Source organism: Pagrus pagrus (genome assembly GCF_965226575.1).
Source record: "Pagrus pagrus genome assembly, chromosome: 14".
NCBI lineage: Eukaryota > Metazoa > Chordata > Actinopteri > Spariformes > Sparidae > Pagrus > Pagrus pagrus.
In genome coordinates, this window is record NC_140198.1 from 11440352 (window position 1) to 11466783 (window position 26432).

The window sequence follows — 26432 nt, forward strand, 5'->3', positions numbered from 1 at the left end:
GTGGACTGTGCATGTTTGTGCAAGTGTGTGTGTGTGTGTGTGTGTGTGTGTGGTAGAGGTTAAGCCCTCCCTAACCTATCCCTGCTCCTATACAGCATGCCCTGAGCTGCTTTATACAGATTTATGCAAGGGAGTTAGCCTGAGCTTACAGTATGTACTGTGTGTGAGGTACTATGTGTGTGCGAGTGTGTCCGGCCAAGTGCCTGACCGGCGTGCACTGAGGTTTTTGTTGCAGTGTGTGTGTGTGTGTGTTTTTTTGCAGCTATTGTGAGATGTAAGAATCTCGCAAAGTGTGTGCGGAAAGAAAGGCAGCAAAGCATAACAAGAAAAACAAAATAAAAGGATGAAAGATGCAGAAAATCACGTCACAAGCTCATGGCAAGGCTCGACACTGAAGACAATCATGCAGACAAACATCTCACTGTTTGCACAGGCAACAACCAACGCCCCATAACCAATAGAATCAGAACGGCTTCACATCGCAAAATACGTAAAAATATTGAGACCTGCAGTTGAACTTCAACTGGAAAAGGGACATAATATATCCATGATTATATTTTACCTCGTCTCCTGCTATAATTCCTGGCTGCATGTGGAATAAGGACAAATCAAAGAGAGGGTGATTATAAATCATGCATAATACACTGTACCGATAAATGTGCCAGGTGGTTCATGAAAATAGAGCGATGATTCATTGTCTTCCTGCCTCTGTTTTATAAACCATCTGTGAATCATAGCCAGCCAGTGAAAACTTCACTGCACTACTTCATCGATACAAGTTTACACCCAGTTTACATTTTATTTATAGTTTAAAGGTCTGTGGAAACTGGCTAAACAGTAGTGCAACTTCTCCAGTTCAGCTTAAATGAAGGTCAACTGTATAATATCATGTGCAACAGCAGAGGGAGATATCCTGCCCTTTAATTATGACCCAGAGTCATATAAAAGCCAAAACGAAAGGGGAGAGATAAAATTGTCCAAGAAGTGGACCCTGAGGCACGCCACAGTTAATCAGGAATAGTGTAAGATAGTTAGATAGTGGAGTACACACACTGCTTCAGTCAGTAAACCAAGACACGAATCCACTCAAAGACTTCATTACACTCAAGCAGCACTAACATATTCATTAGTATTGAAAAGATTGATAAATCACAGGGTTCATACTGATATTAAGAGTAAAAATTCATCACTTCAGACTCTTGAAGCTTTTATCATCACTACTAAACTGTCAGAGTAAATGCAACTGCAAAGAAGTTTACAGAATTCCTATACAACTACAGCAAACAATTTATAATGTCATTTGATTATTTTACCAGGTATTCATATCAACATTGATGTTTGGATCAGGAAGATTTAATGCTCAACAATTTGGACAAATGTATATGACAACAGAACCGTTATATTTTAAATAATACAACATTTTTACATAAGTGATTGTGAAGCACAATTATGCTGAAAATCAAGCTTTTTTCGCAGAGTATATATGAATTTAACCTTGAAAACATAATGGTTAAAATTAAGCACTTCTTTTAGTTAAGACTTTGTACAAATCCTGAAAACAGCAGATTCAGTGCACTCTCACTGACTGACACAAGACTGAAATTCAACACTATGATGTAAGCTTTCCCAGTGGCAGCAGTTTCGTTTGTTTGTTTGCTCCTGTTGCTGATACCGGAGCAGAGTAGGCACTACTGTGGTTAACTATAGGGGGGTGAACTGTCTTACACAAAAATGAAATGAAACTACAAGAGGTAATTGCAAAGCAGTTACCAAGTGTTTCATGCTCTCCTACGATCATGCTTTAGACCTTTCAAACAAAGCGCATCTATGACAGCGAGCGGTTACCATTGCGACCTCTATTGTTTCCAATATAAACACGATGGCAGCACTGCGGTCAAGGAAGGCAGCCTTCCACTCTTACGAACATAGGTAGACACAAGGCCATCTGCCTTTGTTGAACTCTTCCAGGTAGCCACTATGTGCTCGCTGTGTAAACGTGGCAGGAGGCACACCGAAGTAAACAAAGCCTCTTTTCACTATTTGAAAGCAAAGTAGTATCTTCTAAAATCTGACAGTGTTCAATCTAAGAGCGATTAAAAGAGTGATGTTTCACCTTTTTAATAATTCTGCTGAGAAGGTATGAAGATGGTCTTACAAACCTCTACATCACCTTCCAATTCTTGTGAATGTGAAATTACCCCGATGAGCAGCACACTCATTTCTTTTTGTTTAATTCATTCCACGAAAATCTCATTTCCTGTTCTGCCATAAAACATGTCTGTAACCCATCTAACAGGTTCATCAGCCCACAATGCAGTTCACGGTCACATGTGTACACAAGACGATGCTCTTTTCACTCATTCCATTTAATACGCTCACTGGGAAATAATGTTTCTTTGCGCAGAGCTGTAGTGAAACAAATTAAAATGTGGACACTGGGGAGATTGAAGCAACGACCCCGTCTAAAACTGTAAGAACACGGAGAGGATGAAGAAGTGGCCAGAACACACAAGCAATAATCCTCAGCTCCCTCAGTGGACTTTCCAACCCAGATGGACATTAACTCTGGAGGGGGGGGGGGGGCAGGGGGTCAGAGAGAAGTAGAAAGGGAGAGGGAGAGGGAGAGAGACAGAGAACAGGAAAGCAGATTGAAAGAGAGCGGAGAGTGCTATAAAAAGAAATGTGTGTGAGAGAGAAAAATAGATTGGAAGAGATGGAGAAACAAGCAGATAAAAAAGCTGTGTGGGGGTGAGAGAAAATGAGAGTGAGCGTGAGCGATCAAGAGAATGAGGAATGCAATCTGTGTACGCTTAGGAGAGAGAGAGAGAGACAGAGAGAGAGAGAGAGAGAGAGAGAGAGAGAGAGAGAGAGAGATGGTGAGCAACCTCTGAATCCTGCCTATCCGCTGGCACCATCTGTCTCAGGGCTTGATGACAGCTCCTGATCATGTGATCTCACCATGTGACCTAGCGATCTTGTGAAAGGACTGCTGGCCCTCTCCCGTTTTACATGCTGGCCCCAGGATCAGAAGGCAAAAGCCACAACTACATGATTATAAGGGAATGAGGCAGTGTAGAGTCAGTGCAGTATTAAACTGCTGTTGTGGAAACTGCAGCATGTTTGAGAGATTCTCAGATGACTAAATAAAAATCTGGTGAGAGGAACTGTCATCTGATACAGGCTTTCCATCTTGTGTTTACCAGGAACATATGAGGAACTAGAAATTCATTTTAGGATACATATATTCAAAGTAGTTTTTAGAAACACAAGCAACACAGGAAGAATATATTATAGAGTCAAAAACAAAAAGCTACAAAAGTGCTTCATTTTTTTAATCAAACCCTTAATCCAGGGGCTTCATGGCGGCCTATACTGACCTAAGAAGAATACCACATAATGGCAACATCCCTGGTTTGAATCCTTTGTTGCATGTCACCAACCAACTATTTATTGTCTGTGTATCTATCAAATAATAACAACAATCTTTAGCTCCTGTCTATTTAAGATATATATACAATATGTAAATATAAAACACTGAAGGAAAGGAGATAAAGGAAAAAGCATAAGAGTAATCCACCAAACATAAAGCCATATACTCAGAAAGAACAATAGCACTAATAATACTAGTTGAGCTAAGTTACATAGCTATTCCAATCCTAATGTCATTTTTTTTCTCATTCTCATTCATCCATATCTCTTCTATCCCTCTATGTGTCCATTAATTTTCACTGGTGTCAGAAACCTCTCCATCCACTCATTCCCCTCCTCATCCATCTATTCATTTGAGGGACCGTTGTGAAAGGTCATCAACAGAAATGCTTGTTTGGTTAAAACTGCTTTTAAGAGAACAAACGTGGAAATGTCAATGTTTATTTCATGGTGGCATTTACGAAGCAGAGGGGTGCTGGGGAGACACACAACGTTTTGGTTGGATTCAATCCCGGGCGAGCTTGAGCACACAAAGCTTCAAAGTCACCAGACACAAACAATCAAGGTTAACTCACACCGTCCAGCTATCTGTGAATTGTACTTAATATATGCCCACTTAACTGGAGAAAAACTGACATAATACACCTGATGGAGCATGTTTTTAGTACAGGGTAGTTTTTGCTTGGTAATATTTTATAGCCCGTCAAATGAATGAGCGATTTTAATTTAGATTCAAGGAAAACACAATTTTAAAAAGGGGTATCTGCTCTAATAAAGATCGACATTTAATTCAACTATGTTTTTAAGGATATCCAATCATTTTTTCATTTGACAAGATAATCATCTATTAAATTTTGCACACAAGCTCCTTATGATTTGATGTTAGTGGGCCAAGGAAAACCTGAGCAGGTTGCTGTACGTACCATTAAGAGGCAGAGGGTTGTCCCCTCCTGGATGGGGGAAGCCCAGACGACCTGCATAGGGAGACACAGAACAGAAATATTTAACATTATGACACACAAAGGGAGAGTTTTTACATTATTTTTTCTGTCTGAATATATCAAACCAATGTTTTGTGGTGGGATTCGTTATTCTAAACCAAAATCTGTATGTTTCAAGAGGAATGAGAAGATGAAAATATTATGGGATTTTCCAGACAATACCCCCGCTCTCCACATGGCTTTGTGAATGAATGTGGTGATAGTAATTACATTTTCATTTTGAGGTTTCAGCCTCATTTTTAGATTTAACAGAAATGGCAACCACAGAAATTAAAGATTAAAAATGTGGAGAACGATGGCACTATTATCAGTTACGCTTTTCGTGGTTTGTCAAGAGGCTTCGACCATGACGAGGGTCTTGATTACTGCCAAGCTCATATTAAGGTTTTGGTTTGAAAAAGCTGATTTGTACAGAAGAGTATATTATTATTAAAGGGTAATTCGACCAATAGTGTGTTTACATGTCTTGGGGAGTACTACTGTGAAAAAAAATAGTATAAAGCCTTTTGTGGCTCCAGAGGAAGCTGCATGTGTTTTTCAGGTTTTAACTTTCTTTTCAAAAACCTGGTGCCTACATTACCCACAATGCAATTTAGAGGCTGTGTCTATAACAGGTATGAGCAAACCCGAGTGTTGCTTCCACATCAATCTTATTAGAGCCTACATCTCTGGGACATTAACCATCTCTCTTCCTCCCATCGACCTCCATTTCCCAATGTGTGCCTCTTTCTCTGAGCCTCATATCATACATTTTACATTGAGCCACTTGCCAGGCCTCATCTCGCTCGCACACGCACGCGCACACAAGTACACACACACACACACGCACCCACACAAATACATGTTATGATGCCAAACAAGCTTCAAAGTTATTCAAGGCCCGCTCGCTGCAGAGGGGATAATGAGATGAAAGAGCTGAAATAGTACAACCATTGTTGTACGGGTACGGACCGCCCTGTGATTGGTGCATTCCGATGCCTCGGTCACATGGAAATCTGCTGGCCCCTCCCCCACACCCCGCCTATTGAGCCTCACAGTGCTCGGTAGATGTGGTGCATAAAACAGAACTAGACCACAGAAACCAGGACGGACCACCCGTGGCTTCGTGAACTACTATAGCACACTGTGCTGTAGGTTTCCATACAATCAAGCCCGTTTATCACACTGTGGACGTTATTGGCATCAAAGTTCACTCTGTTACTGAAACGCTCTTAATTAATTAACATAAAATCAGAGGTGCCAACAAAAAACAGGTCACACAGTCGAGCTCGTTTTATCTAGGCTGTACTGCAGAATCAACAGTTTAACTCCCTCTGTAATTTCACTTTGTAATACATGAGCCGGTAGGCGCACCACCCAAAATCAAAGTCCATCTGAGCACAACCCATCATATTGGATTTTAAGAGCCTTTAATAGTCTCTGAGGAGCAAGTGTGCAAGCACGTAATCACGCCACATCCCTGTGTGTCTGCGGGCTCGTGTGTGCCCGCTCTGTGAACCTTATTTGCAATCTGCTGGCTGCCTACATGTACATCACAGTAGCAGTTAAAGCACATGCATGCACGAGCACACACAAGGCAGTGCTGTGTGTGCGAGTGTGACTGTGTGTGTTGTGGCTGAACAGAGAGATCCTTTCTGTCAGTCAGGACAATGCTGGAAGCGATTCAAAGCCACTTCTACAGTAGACATTTTGCCTCGCCTGTTCTCTGGCTTCATGGCTTGCACTTTGCTCAATATGTTCTGCCGCAATGAGGAATTTGCGCTCCGATTACGTGTATCTAAATGTGCTTGTGCACGCAAGCTGTCTGTGTTTATTAGATTTGTGTGTACATGTGCATGTATGTGGGTGACAGGGAGCAGGAGGGAGTAAGAGACAGTTGGCCTGGAGAGGAGTCAGCGCTCGAGGAAAATCTGCTGTAATTATGTTTTTTTCTTTTTACTTTGCTGTGAGGAGAAAGGAAGGGACTCACTTTGGTCCCTGCTACACTTGGCACGATGCTGTACAAGCCTAAAATATAATTATGAAAACAAGGAATAAATAGAATAATATTTAGCAGCATGCCAAGGGATACAAGACAAAAAAAGATAAGGGATATGGTGTGATGCATCATGTGAAAACAGTAAAGAATGGGGTACTGTAATGTGAAGGGAATGGCTGAGAAAAGACGGTGAAAAATGAGGTCAAATTATAGATGTGAGAGGAAAGACAAACATGCTGTGATATGGAACCGGACAAAGAGAAGAATGATTTGCGAATACAGGACATTCATTTGCTGTATCACATATAAACACTGCCAGACAGGCGAAGATAAACAGCTGTAACAGGAAGTTGGTGCCAAAATACTTCTGCAAAACTTGTTCAATTCGAACATAATTTCAAAACTCTACATGGTTTGATTTCTAATGAAGCAGAAGCTTGTGGTCTTCAATTTAGAAGAAGAACCTGTTTTGTTGCTGGTGCCAAGCTCCTGGATCTAACAGACGCAGGAATGTGTGCCAGCATGGCTGCTTCTAAGACACCAAAACGTGGCTAATGAGCTAACCTTTCAGACTTATTCTCTTAATATTGAGGGAAGATTTACTTTGGCTTGACAGCAGAACATTAGATCACAGCTGGATGTGGCTGAGCACTGTGGGTGTGAGGCAGAAATAAATACGAGGTGATGGTGAAGTGTCTGCAGCTCAGAGTTTTCACTCACCTTGTTATTCTGGTAGTGAAATTGTGCATTTTGTGTTTAACACGACAGGATATACCGTATGTATCCATATGATTAAATCAGGAATAAAGAGAAATGCAGCGGCTATGTTTGATTTTCTTTTTTTTGCATTGTAAGAAATGTAACAGCTAAAACTGTAGTCTATGACCCATCAATCAGGGTTCCTTTCAAACGGTGATCACTACCTGCACCACTCCTACACGCTATTCCCCCCTTGACCAATAGCCAATATCGGCCACAGTCCTTTTTGTTAACTAAGCTCTCCCTATCTATAGTTACTGTCAGTTACTCCCCCCAAAACAGTAAACAACACTGGCTACCTGCTGTATTCAACAACCTATGTCTGAGTTACCATTGACCAATGTTACCTAACAACATTCAGCCAATAACGGACATTAAGTAGTCTCTATCAATCAATAACTAAAGTCAGTTAGAGTCCAGTTTCCAATGCATGATTTTGTTTTTTAGCTAATACAAGTGTTCCCCCAGAGGGATTGACCTATATGAATTTTCGGGGCTGATACACATTTGTTCCACAAGATAATCTTCATAGATGAACACCACTTCAATGATTTTTGCAGTGTAAATTCAATCACCAGAAGTGAAAAGTTAATGTTGGGCTATAAACAAAGTACATCCAGTTGCATGACTTCAGTGTCACCCCCACTAAGCTTCTTACTAAACTATACTTTATACACTTTGACATATTTTTGTCGTAGAACAACCGTGAAAATATCTTAAGCATGCGTTAACCACAGACCTTAATTTGGGCATCTAACTGAGAACCGAGTGTGATACATGGTAAAATGCAGAGCATCCGGGCTGACAGTCGGCCAGGCCAACAATTGATCGATCTCTCGAGGATAGGTTAAATACACCGGTCAATAGAACACAATATGTACCAAAAATCAACATTATAACCTTCATGAAGGAAGGATTATTTGAAGGGCTGTTGTATTAGACTGCATTAGTTTTAGTGAGGTGAACCTAATAAATGGGCAACTGAGCTCATACACGTGAGCAACAGCAATTATCTAATCAGTGGAGAGGTTTAAAGAGCAGGAATACTGCTGTACCACTGTCAATGTCTCTTGAAAAATGTTCATTCTGATTTGACTTGATCTGAACAGATAAACAACAGCAACCTCACACTACTGACAACAGCAACAGCAAGCAACCTTGCGTCATCGTGTTGTGAAAAATTGTCATCATCCTTTAGAATGGGAGGCTCCACAGCCGTGATTATTAGAAACGAACAATGGCCAACAACCTCACTTCAGATCAGTGGGAGTCCTTCCCTCTCTCTCAAATCCCCTCTTAAACACAGAGCCTAAGCTTCTATCAGACGCGTACTCTCTTTGCGTCTCCTCTTCAAAATGCACAAGAAAGAGGTCATACTCACAGCACCGCACTCAGGCACATAAAAAAAAAAAACTCTTTTGTTTCTAATTCAAAGTGGGAAGAAGAGAGAAGGAGGAGGAAGAGAGGTGTGAGCTGACTGCTACGCAGGCTAACCTTTCTTATTATTGTTCATCATAACACCAAAAGAAGACACAATGTCTCGTTGTCTGACCTGTGGAGGAAGTGAAACTTCTCCGCTAAGAATTGAGGCGTTAAATTGTGAATAAGTGTGAGTGTGTATCAGCTCTACCTTCAAGTGTAGCGCTGCCTTTGGCTGCTTGGCCAATGAGATACAGTCAAGCTACACACTTATCTTTATCACGTAGGTTTGATGTGAATTTATGAAAGAGTAGGGTCGGTTTACTTTTAATTCTATTATGGTCTATATGTTGCCATAACATAGATGGTTTTTGGAGGCTTGATTGTTATTTTGCAGATTTCAACTTACATTTCTTAAAACAGGGCTGTGTGGTGTGGCCTTATTCTCACATCCTGTTATAGCTCCTTTCATATCAAGATAGCCACAATATAGCACATTTTCTGTCAATTCGGTGGCCAAATAGTTGTTATAGAAGGACCACACGAAAAGGCCTTTCACATTTTGACTTGTATACACTAAAAATAAAGGTATTCACTTCAATTTAATTATTTGTTTCCTTTGATTTTGAATATTTCTGCAAATTCTCAATTAGGTATGTGACAGAATGGAAAAATAATGCATAAACTCTAAAAAGGTGCCACTGGCAAAAGCCTCTTGCAACGTCTGGTTTGTTTTGGGCACTCGACTGCACTCTTGTGGCTCTCATCCATAGACTCTCTCAGTAGCGTTTGACATAATTCTTGCGTAGCCTCATATCATTTTCTGTCCCTCCTGTGTGTTGATTGAGGGTGCTTCAGTGTGTGTGTGACGATTATTGTTTTTGTTCACTGCTGGCTGAAAAATGAATTGCCCCTGGGAGATAAAGTTTATCTTATCTTATTTGAAAGAGGTTAGTAGGTTTGAGTCTTTTGTGGGGACCAGTCTGCGAGATTATTTACAAAGTACTATTTTCTCAATCCAAGTCCAACCGGGAGTAGTCGCCCTTTAAGGTTCAGAATTCCCCCGTTTTGTGTCATGTTCACGCTCCCCCACATCTATTTGTCTTGCCTTCATGCTAGTGTCAGGCAGAAGAACGTAAAGCTTTGTCCAAATGACAAAAGATATTGTCGTAAAGAGTACAAAATTAAAAATATACGATAGAGTATTGCTGTCAAATATATTGATGTTTTTATACATATTGATTTTGAATATTTAAAACTGTTTCAATACTTGATTTCTGCAGCATCGATACACTCTCTTCTCTCGGACAACGATTTGACTCACTCACACTATTTTTATAGAGAAAAAAAATAAATGCTTCCATAAAAAGAAAACCTGTTCTATCAAATGTTCACTACAGTCACTCTGCTGTTCTCTTCTACGAGCCAAGAAAAGAATAGTCGTAACTTAATGTCATTTTAGAGACTCGTTATATTTATCTTTTGATAAAGATCTCAAATTGCATGCCCTCACTGTTGTGTCAATTTCTCTGTGTGTGTGCACCCTTAGTGTTAATAATCATGCATTACTCATGTATGGGAATATGTCATATCTGTAAGCATGCGAGTGGTGACAATTACTTCCACCTGTGCATCCCACCTGTGCTAAAAATACCCTGTAACAGAGTGTAAAATGATAACGGCAGCACTTCTACTTGTCTGGTGAGTGCTTCGTGTGACTGAGTGACAGGTGACATCATCACCTTTCAGGGTGTCCTGCTCAGCCCTCATGATGTCGATCAGGGAGCTCTCCAGCGTGTTCATGTTGAAGCTGTCGAATGACCTGGTGCGTTCCTAAAGAGAGGAGAAAAAATAAGAGAAACACTGTTTACTTCTCTTCACCTCCTCCGAGCCTCTTTAAACAGTTGACCAGCAGGTCCACGGGAGCAAAAGGAGCAATTAGATTTATCTACATCTTCTAATGTAGCATTGCCTCAATTAACCCAAGATGGGCAAAGAGCACAAGCACACACACACACACACACACACACACGAGGAGGAGACAGCATTGAAGTTCATTTACACAAGAAAATATACTGCTTTGCAATTCTGGCTGCTACACACTCTACTAAACATAGCCTGAACATTCAGCAGATGAATAAAAGAGGAGCAGCCAGATACTTTCTCTGTTATTTATGACGGATTTCTCTTCATTCTCTTCTTTTCAGAGAAAAATACAAAAGACATGACAGGTCACTTCATTTGTATCAATAGGTGAAATACTTCTTTCTTCGTTGCTTCAATAAAAGGGGATATAAATGCAGGCTGGTCTCCTACTTTAAGATTCTGACACTTCTGGCATTGGCCTAAATAGCAGCAGTGACAAACAAAACAAATTAGAAGCGGGCCCTAGTTTCCCATAAGCATCACTGGAATCTCAAGTGATTCGCTAATATATTCTCCAAGCAAATACTGAGATAAAAAGGAAGTTGGATCAACCTTATTAAAAAGATTTTATTTCAGGGCCAGTGTTTGTTTTTCAGTCTCCTGTTTTGGTTTTCTAGCCACCAAACAGGAGCTCAAACAACCCTCTCAATGGCACAGGTGTTTGAAATGCTAGAGTAACACAAGGATTTTTTATAAGACAAACTCTTGTTATTCAAATCTCATTTCTGCTGTCGGCATACATTTCTCTTTCTCTTAGAGCCTCGACTCCAAAAGAGTTGGAATTCTGTGTGAAACAAAAAATCACCTTCTGTTTTATTTATGTTTAAAACAACATCCCTGCTTTTTCTGAATCAAGGTAGTAACTTCAAAGGGCACTACATATAACAGAAGACAGTTTGAAGGAAGAAAGGCGTCAGGGTCCGCTAAACATAAATAGAGTAAAACAGTATGAAACTGTGTTTCCTTTAAGGTCAGTATTTTTATTCAGTTTATTCAGTCATGGCAAAGAAGAGTTTGTTTATTTAGTTTGTTCAGGCATTAAAACAAAATCAGTCTATGAGGATCTTTCTCTTCTGATTAAATTTCTTTCCCAAAACTACATAGTGCACCTTTAAACGACTAACTAACTAAGCTGTAAACTCTCAGCAAAATAGAAGACAACAATACAACAAGCAGTAGATCTGAGCAGGGGCCGAGCCTTTTCTCGACAGACAGCTTTGTCGCCCAAAACAAGAGCGTCCTTGGCATACCAGCCATACTGGAAATATTTCTGTGTGTAAACACCCATAAATTGTGTACACAAAAAATATGCGCACACATCAGAAAAACACGTGCCCACGCACACACACACCAAGTGTCATGCTGATAAGGCTTCTGTCTCGACTCCACCTCAACCAAACAAAATATGCAGCCGCTGACAACAACTTGTTGACAAACTGATCAACTCTTCTGGGTCCCTTCTATGCAAAATAACCACAAGACAACGCTGCTGAAGAACACAATATGAAATCCATCTTGTTTACTTTTCAAAGTTGGCACCGAAGGTCTCATGTGCCCCTGACATCACGGGATTGTCTCATTCCTTCCTCTGTCTCTTCCCCATTTTTCCCAGTCAGAACTCCATATGCGTGCCACCTTAAAAGCAGAAATACCTTAAAAAATAGATTTCTATTCCTCTTTTATGCGTCAGCGATCTCACACCACACAGAGCCGGTGACTCTTCTGGCTACAAGTTGTTGTCCAGTACGGTGTGCATCATGACTAAAATGTTTAGTCACGATGCGTTCTTTTTTTTGTCTGGTCACGACTCAAATAAAGTTTTTTTTTTCCTGTGTGCATCATATTTATTGTATCAACCGCTACAGCTGTAACAACAAAAAAGACAAACCAATGAAATATCAACTGCAGAAACCACTGCTTGACTATTTGCAGAGCTACTGTCAAAACAGAACTCTAAGCAGCAATTTTTTAAAACACAAACAAGCAATTTAACACCAGTAAAAACCTCCCTATCGAGAAAGAGAGCTAGCTGAAGTATCAGAACATCTCTTCAGGCTCAGTTCTTTCGATCAGATTTAAGTCTGAAAATCACCCCCTTAAGAGTTGACTGAGCATGACTTGACGCCGACAGACCAATCAGGAAGGCTTTAGTTGGTGACATGGCACACAACCTCTTGAAGCTTAATAATCTTGTGAACAATAGGGTGTTAAAAAGCTGCAACAGCTTCTAACCTTTATTTAGCAACTTAATTGGGTGCATGTGAAGAGCTGCCATGTTTATACAAGTTTAAAAACCAGAAGCAAAAACCAGCGTCAGCCAAGCCAGTGGTGCGTTCATCCAGTCACGTGTGGCAACAGCTGACAATGAGGTCTGATTGATAAAGAGTTGTAATTTGTCTATTGGGCAGACTTGAAGTCACATCCTCCTCAAGCATAAATAAAGTGAAAGGTGACAATTGTGGGCTGATGTTGCCGGGTTAAAAATGACACATTTACGTTAAACAATTGGAATAAAGTGCTGATGATGAATGTGCCGTTTTTATGTTGAATTCACCTCTCCTGAAAAGCCTGAAAAACCTCCTGACACCAACAGCGTGTGAGCAGCTCTGGCCTCAACTTGACTGATAATGAGCCGGCCTTGCACAACAAGAATTAGCCAATGTGTCTGTCAACCTGTAAGTAACCTATTTGTACAGCCATTCACCACTTTGTCCTCCAAACAAATGTAGCCATGCCTTACCTTTCCAGTATTTATCCACTAACCAGGTCAAACTGCGGGCTAATGTCTGTGGAGAACAGTCTGAAAGAAAAACCTCCTGAGGGGAAGAGGAGCTTATAGTATACTACATTACACCATGAACTCCGCAGGGGTTAAATGCTAACGGGTTCAGAAAAACAGACATGCCGCGTCAGTGAGGCACATGACCAAGGGTCGGACGGACGGGAAACTCACTTTTTTATCTACTGTCTGGTGTCTGCTGTGGCTCCCAAAAATCCAATAGCTACTTTTACTATCTGATCAGCCAAAGAGCCTGGTTGGACGTCAGCCACACTGGCTGGTAACAGCCAAACTTCCCAGCTGTAGCCAAAATCTTACCAGCAATCCTGGCTGGTGCAGATTTCCCACACTGACTGAAGGAACATGCTAAAACAGACATGACATGGTAAGAAGAACACACCCAGTGCACACGCTCTCCCTCAAAACAAATATCAACACAGGGATGGAGGCCAGACTGTGTCGGCTATTTTCTCATATCCGCCTCAGTATCTTATGTGGACTTAGGGTATTGCTTTAGGTCAGTTAAACCAAACATTCAAAGACAAGAAAGCGGGACAAAGTGAAGGACTGGTTACTGAGGGAAGTATACACCACTGGTGAGTATATCCTAGCATAGGCAAGCACACAAACAAATATAGGTAGCAGAAAGGTGCAGTATTTTTACTGTACCATCTCCTTGTTTTATTTTAGCAGCTGTGGTATCGCATGGTAATCCTATTAAATTATTTCAAGAGAATGGGAGTTCATTTTGTGGCTGAGATGGACATGAGGCCTGGACGGTGCTCTGCAGTTGCTAAGCATTAGCCAGGAGCGGTGCAGGCGGTGATTAATCATCAGATTCGTGCGTCCTCTCTCAACAACTGGCCAGCTGACCAGCAAAGTACTCATCCCTGACAGATTGTGGGGCGTGCACAGATAAACGCTGACACACACACACACACACACACAGTGTCACGGTTGCTTGTCACCTCCAGAGAGAGAGAGAGAGACACACACACACACACACACACACACACACACACACACACACACACACACACACACACACACACACACACACACACACACACACACACACACACACACACACACACACACACACACACACACACACACACACACACACACACAAGCTGCAGGCGAGACACACACAATTTATAGTGCAGTCCACATCATGTGTATCTATGAAAGCTTGCCCACGCTGACCCAAGGCCAGAGGTATAAACATAGAAGACACAGCACGACACGATTATTTGCAGGCAACAGTGAAGTGTAGCTCAGTGTATAAACAGTTAAAATATAACAAGCACGACGCAGTCTGGTTAAAACTAAAAGGATTTAAAAAGTGAGACACACCCCTTTCCTATCTTGACCGTCGATACCAGCATGATGGATTGATCCGTTCTACCGAGGCTTGTCGCCATTTCTGAACTTTTGACTTCTGAGTAAACAAATGTGTACTGAACTGACCTACATGTACCAGGATTTTGCTGGTAGTGTGAAAGCATGATCAAATTTGAAACCATCAAAAGGACACGTGTGCTCACGGGATCAGAGGCTGTGCACACATCAAATAAATCAGACGCTGGAATCATCCCCGTTGCTGTTGTTGACGGCATGTAACTCCGATTTGGGCATATTAGATTAGATAAGCAGGGCCTGTAAATTCATTTAGTGTTGTTTCTTGGAATTGTTTCTCCTTATGAGGGGAATGACCTTTAGCTTAGTTTCTTAGCATAGTTTATCAGCTGATGTCGATACTGAGAAGAAACCACTGTGAATAACCAGAACTTCACTGTCATAGAAGCATAGAATCTGAAATTAGTAGAGCTGCAACGATTAATTGATTAATCGATTAGCAGTCAACTATTAAAATAATCAGCAATGAAAGGTCTGATTCAAGCTTCTTAATTGTGAATATTTCCCGGTTTCTTTACTCTTCCATGGCAGGGAACTCTTTTGGTAAGACATTTGAGGATTGTCATCTTTGGCGTTTTATAGACCAAACAACTAATCTATCAATCTAGAAAATACATAACAGATTAATTAACGATGAAATAATCCAATAAACCTGACTTGTTTATTTCGCATAACCAACATTCCAAAAATTAAACCTTTGAGGGCTGCATCTGATTAACTGTTAAGTGAAAAGGCTGAAATAACAAAATGGACTAGATTGTTTGCAACAGCCTCTTAACTCTAAACAGGGTTGAATCTAAAGCATCACACACCAGACCAGGCAGGGCTACCTCCTTCATATTTTGATGGCATGTATGGATGTAAGGAATGATTAAATACAGCATGCTGTGGGTGATTAATTCAAACATTAATCTTCCATGTCACCTGCCCCTTAATGAAAATTGGAAGTTGAGGGAGGGTGAAAGAGAGGAGAGAGTGACAGGGTGGTAAGAAAGGTAAAGATCTATACAGTAGGTGCAGGTTGGAGATTATTTCGACATCAACCTCCGACTCATTGGTGGGATTGTTGCCGTTCTTTCCTGATTTTGTGTGCCTCTAATCACATCTGTGAGACATCAGGCAGAGAGAGGAAGCCCAGAGCAAAGAAGGGAAGGGGAAAATGGCAGATGAAAGACGGGGGGGGGGGATGATGGAGAGTGGGAAGGCGAACTCGCAGTGAGGTAAGGCGAAATACAAAAAGAAGAAAGGAGGACAGGAAAGGGAAGCAGGTTGAGCTTTTGATGCTTGCGATTATGTTTCTTCCTGGTCAAAATATTTCAAAGACCTGCTATGACATTAAATACCCCCTACTGTCAAAAACAACCCATTACCCAGTGTTGGCTGAATGGTGTGTGTATGTGTGCATTTGGGGCGTAACAGGAGTGACAGAGGCAGGGGTTCCGGACAGTATTTGCACTGCTTAGGGGATTAGACTGCACCGACTCCTTTATTGCATGCAATGAGCTAGACTAAATACAATATGACACTTCCACATAGACTCTGCTTTGTCTTCTTCCTTTGTTAAGACACATGTGCAGAAGACACAGTCCAGGGACTAATTAGGGCTCGTGCACACATGGGTATGTGCACATACACACACATGCACGCAAGCTCTCTTTCTTCCTGTTTCAGAGCGTCTGTCAAGGGTGTGAGAAGGGCACAATGAGGCTGTATGAGCAGCAGAGTTATGTGCTTGCCAGCGCAGCTCAGGCCACTCATTAGTCTAAAAAAACCTTTCTCTCATTTAACACCAGTGTCACAAGGACCAGGGGTAATGGCTGAAACGTCAGGCTTTATGGGCTTAAGGGCTCAGAGTGTTTGTTTGTAGACATTCATGCACACATCATGAATATGGGGAGGAAAGCTACCTGAAAAGAACAAGGCTTGCTCACTTTGGAAGTCTCCTGCCAAACCATGCACCATAACTATGAATCCTTAAGTTTTCCAGAAGCAAAATACTCAAGTATGACAACAGGTGCTCAACATTTGTTTCCACTGAAGGTGGTTTAATAACCTACCTTCATATAACAGCACTGTTATAGGCTCCAGCGTATCTAAGCTACACAAACAGTAAGGAGGGAGCTGTGACCAACAGTTACCCAAGTAGCTTACTGAGACAATATCCTGTCCTGGCTTACCCGCCTACAGGTCCTGCAGGTTCACTGGCCAAATTTACCAATCCCAAGCTGCCCAGTACACCTGACACAGCAGCAGGCCTCTGACCTTGGATTTCACAGTCAAGGAATTAGAGAACAAGGAAAAGGTTTCCTCCCACAGTCCAAAGAAGTACAGGTTATGTTTAACTGGCAAGTCTAAATTAGCTGAACAGTTGGTGTGACTGTAAGCATGAAATGGTGTCTGCCTCTCTGATTGACTGTCAACATGTTTATGGTGTTTGCCTCTCAGCTGGGATAGAGAGGCAAATTCCCTCCCCTTCCAATGAACCACCACAGGACCTTATTTCAGAGAAATATGTATGGTGCTGAATGGTGAGAGACCCATCATTTTATTTATCATTTATTTGATTTTAATTGTTCCATGATTTACACATATGATGTTTGTCAATTTAAAAGACAATTTTAAATGTTGAGAAAATGTCATAAAATTTGTTGAGGAATAAGACTTTAGAAATACGTAATAGGAAAGACTATACATCCAGCAGTCATGTATGTGACGTCGTACGTAAATACGTTGTAAAGCCAGTCTTGTACACTAGCTAGCTGAAAAACCGGCTAACTCCCCCTTCACCTAACTGCAGCAGTGGCCAGATTTGTAGTGATTGCTCATACTTTTTCTGCGCCAGTGTTACGGTCATGTTGGTGTTGGTGACGTATATTATGCAAGATGATGTGTACACTAGCGGTGTCACACAAAACTAAATACTCGCTATCTTTACAACAAACTGGCCTTCTTGACTTTCATTCTTGACATCACATATGTAATTGTGTAATGCGTAATGAGTGCATGGGCTCAAAAAATCATGTATCTCTCGACATTAACCACCTTACATATCTTTGCTGAAATAAGGTACCATGAAGGACACCGGAAGGGCAGGGACTGCATCTCTCTACTGGGGGCAGTCCCCCCCACAATCCTCCATTTCAAGTTTGTGTAGCTTATCGGCGGAAGGATAGAAAGAATGAAAAGGGGATGTATGGTTGGTTTTTCTGGCATCTCAGTAAAAAATTCTGGTTACTAGCCTGCCAGTGTACTACGTAGCAGTTAGCAGCAGTGCGCCTGGCCTGAAGCCCATCCCCAATACTAAAGCTGCTCTTATACAGCAGTGCCCCTGCCTGCTGCAGCAACAGCCACAGTACTGGAACATTTTCTCCCTCTGTGTGCCATGCTGCTGTACACCACTTTGAATAGAATATCCAGCAAATGGCACGCAACCTTGTTCTTAAATTGTATCTCCATATTTGCTCATGTACACACAAGTGAACGCGATGGCCTAAGGCGATCACAAGACCATGAAGTCCATGTAAATGGGCAGAAAAGTGTGTTCCTATCCGCTGAAGAGCATCTAACTGCAAATGTTATACACGTGCTACTTTATGGGAGTCAACTACTCGTCTCTGTACAGTCATGTGTTACAATCGCATCTAATCCAAAAGGATACAAAGAAAGTAACAGTGTGACGAACTAACCGATTGTACAAGAACAATGGGAGGGCGAGAGCAAAAGCCACTGATCCTTCATCTGTTGTATCAGTGTTAAAATGTAAACTATGTGAGGCAGCTGGAGTAAGCTCAGAGTGAAACATTGTGACAACAGTTCCTCATGGGGTATGTTTAGTTCAGAGTTACAGGAGCTACAGTATTGCACTTACCAAACCTTGGGGCGCCTTGTGTAAGTCAGCATGTGTCATCAGTCATCTGAACAGTGCATGATCTCGACAAGCACCTTTTTGAGTTTTTCTTTAAGCCATAGTTCTATTGGTTTTGGCTACAGCAATTCTTCAGCAAAGTCAATAAAATGGGACTGAATGAAAAGACAACAACCTAACAGCCAACAGATCTTCAAGATTGAACTACACTGAGTCGACCTCTGACGAGTAAACTTGACACTTGGTTGGCTGTGTAATAATTCAACAGTGGTTTCTACAGTGACAGCTCCGACGCTGCAACGTGATCTATATGCTCGCACCAAAATGACACATTTTCCAATTCAATTACAGAGGGTGGAACAATACTGTCAGCTTGCGGTTCAGAAAAAACAAATATATATGGTTCATAAGCAGGAAACAAACACCTTAGTTAGGCCAAACCCTAGTTTCCAAAGCATACAGACTAAATGCTTCCTGGAAGTTGCTTTAAACATGAAGCAATATTTAGAAGCCAAATTAATTCAGATGTCATTGGAACATGTGAAAATGGGCAAAACGATGCAGAGCCACATTTAGCAGCTCGAAGTGAGGCAAAAAAGGAATCTGCTTAAGCAAACATTTGCATTCACGCCAAGTCTCACTTCTCCCTACATGCATAGATTCGGGAGTAGAGAAGAGATATTCTAGAGGAAAAGCAGAGGTCTTAGTAGAGATATTTGCTGTGACGACAAGCATTGTATGGTTTAAAAACCTACTGACAGTCGGGGAGCTCATCCAGCAGTTCTAAAAATATCAATTACAAGTCAAATATTTTAAGGGTTAACTGTCAACGTAGGCTACATCTTAATTTCTTAACAGCCATCTTAACATTTTTTCTAATCTAGGCCTTTATAACCAAGTCATTGTTCTTTGTAAATGGTTTATACGTAGATAATCAGTCTCACTCACACTCACACACACACACACACTCACTCACACACACACACACACACACACACACACACACAGTAAGGCCATTCTGCGCCCATCCTCCATCTGCCCTTGCAGTATCAAGAGGGCAGGAGGACAATGCTACTTTGGCTGATCTGGCAACATACTGCAGCTACAGTAATGCTAGCTTTAGCTTAAATCTGTAACAGAAGGGCCTCTCTACTGCTCAAAATGGACGCAGAGTCATAATTCAGATGAAAGAGACTGCGCTAACAGAGCTAAGTGCTAGTTTCATCTACAGCCTTTTTATTTATCTGTACCCATTCACTGTTGCTAAGTAAGTTGGGCAGTTTTAATGATATATGCTGCTCGTAGGGGTTGATTTGACCACAATACGACTCCAAAATATTAACAAGTTTGGCTCTTAGCTAATGATAAATGGCTGCTCAGAGCTAAGCTTTGCTACTTATTCAGCAAAAAATTACCCGAGACATGTCAGGACATGTCAGAACAACGTCCTTACTGTGTGGTACTGTTTGGCCTGTGGTGCAATGTGAGTCATTAATTGCACGTGCAGATAATGAAATACCTGAAAAGGTCAGGGCAAGCATCACTTTCTAACTTTTAAATTGGGGTAATTTGCTCTTTTGGAGGAAGCGAATGTGTTAAGGAAAATGGAGATGACGACTCTGACTCTCCCCATGGCTGGGCATGGCCAGGAAATGAAGTAGCCCCTCACTGGTGGTCTCTAAGGCCGATTAGTAATGCTGTTAGGCTATTGACAGACTGCTGAAACTACAAAGGCGAGCAATCACTCAGACAATTTAATACTATCTGCTGCTCCATTGAAGATGACATTGGGAACCGATGGTAACCAAGTACTTACTGTATGACTGACCAGGAGTTAATTTAACAGAGCAGAAGGAACACTGTCCAAAGGTAAGAGGGCTAAGGATATGCACAGCACTTAAAGAAACCTTTCATCAGGTCACCAGGACTAGCTGGGCCTCTAGTAACCTTCCTCTCTTCAACCGAACGACTATCAATCAAGAGCCAGATCAATAAAATGAATTTATCTCCATGCTCCCTTTAGCTCTTTCCATCAATCCTATCGGCTGTTTCCTACACGTGATAATGCAATTATTTGAGCTATCTTCATTGTGTGTGGACTCAAAATTAGACTACAAATAGGTTGGCATTTTGAAAACGAGTTGCTAGGCTATGGCAGCCATGACCTGGGTGATTAATAAAGCCGTAATCCTGAAAAATCATTAGGCATTAGGCCCGGGCCATCAATCTACAGTACCACCTCTGTTGGTTCTTTTGGTTTGTTTCTGGCCGGAATAAAAATAAATCTTGTGGTGATGTCTACTTGATCACCAGAGAATCAAGATTTTTCTTTACGTCTCAGACTGTCAATCTCAGTTGCTCATTCCCGCGATCGCTTTCCCCATTTATAACCTCCGTCTCCGATTACCATATCCTTCTCCCCATCTTTTTCTCTCCATCCATGATGCCTCCCCCACTCCCCCCTCCAGCACCCCCAGCCCTTATATGTGGCACACACCACTGCAGTGACAGAGCCACATTAGTCATCATCAGGGACATACAGCTGTGGAAGTACAGCACCCAACGACTGGTTTCTAAGTTAATACGGTAATAAATGCATCATGTAAATCCATGCCCATCCCCCCTGTCTAAAAATAGCAGATATAAAACATACTGTAATAAAATTAACAGCTAACATAAATGAACCACAGATGTTTAATCATTCAGACAGCATATGTCCACACTAATGTGCATAAAGAATAAACAGTACAATGTGTTAATAAAAGGAATAGTATTCCAGCATAACTGCTAAATCATACAGTGAGACTATGATAGGCAAACTGACCTGAAAGGGGAAGATGTTATCACTGCGACCGACTCCATCATCCATCCAGGATTTGGGGTTGAAGCCCGCAGGACTGTTTCGAGGGTACTTCTGGGATGCCACGTGGTTGTTAGGGAAGGTCTTCTTCAATGGAGAAATAGAGTTGATGGGGGTCATCCCGCCGTTCAGCCCTCGGCGATAATCTCTGCCCTGAGACCCTCCCCAGCCACCGCCACCACTACCATAGCCTCCTCCGGGACTCCAGGAGGTGGAGGAGCCGGGGGAGGGAGAGGGGCTCTGATAGCTGGCTGGACCCCAGGGGGACGGGGGCTTGTTCAGGCTATTAGACAAATGCGGCAACTGGCTGAAAGCCGGATTCCTGTGCGGAAAGGGCGGCGGAGGGTGTGGAGAGGCCGGTGAGCGTCGATGCTGCTGGTGTTGGTTGTGGGGGTGTTGGAAGTGGGGGTGTGGCGGGGGAGCGGGGTGGTGCTGGGACAAGGCCGCCGCTGGTCCAATCTGGGGAGAGAAGTTCCCACCAAAACCTGGACTGACGTGGTGTGAGAAGTTCTGGAACAGCAGGGGCCCATTGTTGGCAGACGCCGGGTTGAAGAAGCTGACGTCCTCATTGATGATGGTTGATGGCGCCGGCGGGATGGCAGCTGACCAGTTGTTGAAGCCAGTAAGCGATGACGAGGTTGTACTGGACTGGACCGGGCCAGTCCCACCAAGACCAGATGTCTCCTGGTAATCAAAGCCTGTCAGGACAGGAGACTCAAGACGTAGCTGCTTCTCCTTTCCGTTACTTCCTTCTGACACGCTGCTGTCTGTCTTGGCTTCCTCTGACCGGGCTTTTTCCAGTTCTGAAATGATCCCACCACCACCTCCACCCTCCTGGTGACTCCCAGGGGACAACTGCTGCTGCTTTTCTTGCGTTTCTTGCATTTCCTGTTGCTGCTGTGCTTTGGGCTTCTCTGGGCCCCCCAGGATTTCGTCTTGCACGCTGTTGTGGGTGGCAGAGGCAGGGAAGAGCCAGGGAGAGCCTCCCGTGGTGCCATTCCCTGCGGCTGTGGTGCTGTTTATGAAAGCAGCAGGGCTCTGCGACACATTTTGGTGGTGGTGTGGGGGCTGCAGATGCGGGTGGATTCGGACCGGGAATGCAGACTTGTTGCCAGTGTTGTTTTGAACTAGGACTCCAAACCCGTAATCCCCCATTTGTTTTCTCCCCCCACACACAAATGCTATCCCGTGATCGTTTGGTCCTATTGAGAGAAGAGCACACAGGATGGCATGCACTGAGTTAGCAGTCAGCCTCTCTCATTCCAATATAGATCAAGGGATTTAGAAACAACTAGGTGATGGCCATTGACATTTTCTAATGACAGAACAGATCTTCCTTTTCTTTTCTGCTGGGTCTGTTTCACACTTAGACATATAATATTCACGTGGAATTGTCACGAATGAGCTCATTCTTCCACTGGAAAATGTACCCTTATAAGTCTGGACAGTTGAGAAAAGCCAACCAGTTAACGTTACATCTTTAGCTAATTATAACCCCGTGACGTTGCCAGCTTGTAAGTCTACAGCTGAGCTGCTGGCAGTCACCAATATAGCTGGAAACACTGCTGTGTCGAGCCGACACATTCTCCATTTGGAGACAGTTTCCTAACGCAGACCAACTGACAGACAATTAATCACCCGTAGTGTAACCTTAAAGAGAACACAGCAGTACGAAATACTAATGAGTGTTGAATATATTAACAATAAACCAACAAAATGTTCAGAAGAAAAACCCTCGACCTTCTTTGACAGCTGTCAGGAGTCTATAGAGAGTCCAACCTCCAAATTTATCAGATATAAGTCAAACACTTATTCACTTTGGTCGAATAGTAACACACATTATTGTTCATTATTACAGTTGAGCTAACAGTCGACAGCCAAGCGGTTTAAATCAGCCAGAAACGTTAGCTGGCCAGCTAACATTTCTCATCCGTTGCTAACGTTAGCTAGCTAGCTAGCTATTTAACCGTTAGCAGAAATGCTAGCTAGCTGGACAGCTTGAACACAGGCGAGTAAAATTTCTTTTCACCTTCTGATCACCACCTTCGACCTCGGCGATGTCTTTGTCGAGATCCTTCCCTCGGGTCGAGAACAAGGTGGTGTCCTTGAAGAAAAATATAGTACGTCAGGCAAAGCTTTTCAGCGGCGATTTGATAGCTGACTCGTACAGTGCAGTCGGTCAGCTTTTTTCTTTTTTTTTTTTCTCCCTTCTCCTGACGTGTCCTGCCTGCTCAATGACACAGCTCTCTATCCCGCTGCCTCTAATCTGGACCGTATAATCAAAGAGCTTTGTTAACGTGGCAATGTGTGAAATATACTCGGCCGCGGTTCTTTCACAAGCCTTATTCGATCGGTTTCATTGTTCGTTTGATTTCAGTATATTTCTCCTCGCTAACTGTCTTTTCCTACAGAGCCAGCCGATTCCTGTGTGCTTCTTGGCTGCCCCTCTCTCCTGTAAACCGACCGTGGCCGAATGACAGCGAGAGATCAGCCGAGACACACTTCCGCTTCTAGCGCCGCCCTCTGCGCCGCGGCCACGCCCCCTCGGAGCCACACCTCGGTTTGCGATTGGTCGGCCGACCGGCAGCCTCGCTGGATTTCTACAACAGTGAGCGGCCGTGCACCAATAATACACCCATGCCGTCGATAAGCACGGCCCACTGAGGTCGGGAGTGATGAAAAAATAAAAAAGAGAAATCCTCCCAGCACGGTCCTGTCCTTTCACGATGCAGCCGGTATCAGGTCGTGAGAAAACTGAGATACCCAGCCCCCCTCCCCCTCCTCCTCCTCCTCCCTCCCTAGAAAGGATGGGAATGCATCAGAAAAAGAGCATCCTCGGCCTAAGCTCTTTGATCACATGCTCCTCCATTGTAAAAGTGGAAGTGAAACAGGAAGGGATGGTATCATTTCTATATTTTGTTCTTGGTATTCCTATAATTTAGGTCAACCATATTTCTATATATAGGCTATATGGATTCCCTGTGCCATCAGTTCTATTTTAATGCCTATAATGCTCTTTTTTGTTGACACTGTCATGGAGGTGTTATTCAAATGATATTTATTAGCATTGAGGACATAGTGATTAGGCATTAGTCAGTAAAACACAATCTGTCCTTTAACGTTACTGATATCAATAATAAATATATAAATTAACACATTTCCAACACTGTCAGTAACAAAAAATAGCCTACATATACATTCAGTATATATTAGGGCTGGGCAGTAGGGCCTGAAAATAATATCACAGTATTTTTAGGCTGTATCGCAAGACACAATGTATACCTCAACATTTTTAAATGTCCTCAAAAGCACCACATAAACACTTGGATTAAGTGTCAAGTCCCGATATTTATGATCAAATACCTCAAAGTCTGGGGCAGCTGTGGCTCATGAGATACAATTGGTTGTCCAGTAATTTGAAGGTCGCTGGTTCGATTCCCCGGTTCCCCCAGCTGCACGTAGAAGCATCCTGATGAGCAGGCGGGCACCTTGCATGGCAGCCTCTACCATCAGTGTATGAATGTGTGTGTGATTGGATGAATGTGACAAGTGTTGTGTTGTTGGTCAGTAGACTGGAAAAGCGCTATGGAAATGCAAGCCCATTTACCATATTAATAGTGTGACAATATCACATGGATGGCTATTAGTACTTTCACAAAACATTAGCACATAAATAATCATCAGTCATGTGGATAAAATGACTCCGACAAGGGTAAAGACAAGTATTAGAACAAGTACAACAGGCTGTTAAGTTCAGAAAATTACACCACTTTACTGTAATGCCACCTTTAAAACCAGGAAAAGACAACGGTATATAACGGTATCCATAATCTCAGACAGTATATGGTCTCTTATCACGATTGAAATATATATTGTATATATTGCTCAGCCCTAGTATATATACAGTATCTTATATATTATAAATTACATAGATTATGTGTTAAATAATGCATTACTGTTTTTTTCCTTAACATATACACATAGCCTACACAAATATATATACACGTATGCTGTGTATGTATATAGTAGTGTACACCATATTGCTGGAAGTTCCTGTACAAAAAAAGCACAATTGTTCAACTATATATTTATTTGATTATATACAGTATGTGAAAAATGTGAAAACTTCATTATATCATGTAAATTTATCACATTCCTACGTGTGAATTGGTTTCCCATCTGTACCCCGGCACTGTCTTTAAAATCTTTCGGACAGACTAGAGCCGGGCTAGCTGTTTCACATTATGCTAAGCTAACTGCCTACTGGTTGTAGCTTCATATTCAACTGACAGATGTGAGACCTCTCATCTAACATCGTGCAAGAAAGCAATAAACAAATTTCCCAAAATGTCGAACTGTTCCTTTAAATAATCCTCCTCTTTTATTTCAAACCTATAAGCAATGCAACAGTTCCCTGCACGCACAACATTCTGTCACATAATAGTTTTAATCTTAATCTCTTCCGGTTTCTGTAGAGTATATCACACTATTTTCAGCTATAACCCATTTAAGAGTCTGCAGCTCTCTACTATCAGATGTCTGAACATCCAACCATCTTTGCTTCACCCGCCCACACCATTCCCCATGTCTCTTTATCTCCCCCTCTGTCCTCCTCGGTGTCCTTCTCTCTGGTACGGTCATTATCACCTCGAGGTCATCAAACAGCTTTGACTCTGTCAGTCTCACCGACCCTCAACTGGCAGCATTACATGCAGCCCGCAAATGGCTATCTAATAAATCTGTCACTTCAAGTCCAGCTGGGAGAGAGTGATAAATTAGGGAATGCGTTGTGCTCTGAATTATTAAGTGTGTACAGACAGAGGATGAACAGGCGATGGGCAGGTGGATGGCAGGTATTGGCAGGGTTAGGGAGCGACCGGCTTAAAGTAATCCGATTTAAAAAAAAAAATAGATTACAGATGTCTGATAGGAACACTATTCACATTTAGCTTGCAAAATGGAGCGAGCTGTGCAAATACCCTCACATGTGATAGAAT

The 26432-nt window shown here is 42.2% G+C and overlaps 1 protein-coding gene across 2 annotated transcripts in view; it reads right to left on the reverse strand.

Moving 5' to 3' along the window:
- Positions 1 to 23937, reverse strand: part of cpeb4b (cytoplasmic polyadenylation element binding protein 4b) — a 30791-nt gene extending 6854 nt beyond the window's left edge. Inside the window, exons 1-5 of one of the 2 annotated variants that reach the window (XM_084372713.1) lie at positions 23465 to 23937; positions 21400 to 22637; positions 10329 to 10419; positions 4353 to 4403; positions 563 to 586 (exon numbers count right to left, since the gene is read on the reverse strand). In XM_084372713.1, coding sequence (XP_084228839.1) covers positions 563 to 586; positions 4353 to 4403; positions 10329 to 10419; positions 21400 to 22590 — 1357 coding nt within the window. In that variant the 5' untranslated portion in view covers positions 22591 to 22637; positions 23465 to 23937. The remainder of the gene's footprint in view (positions 1 to 562; positions 587 to 4352; positions 4404 to 10328; positions 10420 to 21399; positions 22638 to 23464) is intronic. The other variant, XM_084372714.1, reaches the window with a different exon arrangement.
- Positions 23938 to 26432: the final 2495 nt, after the last annotated feature.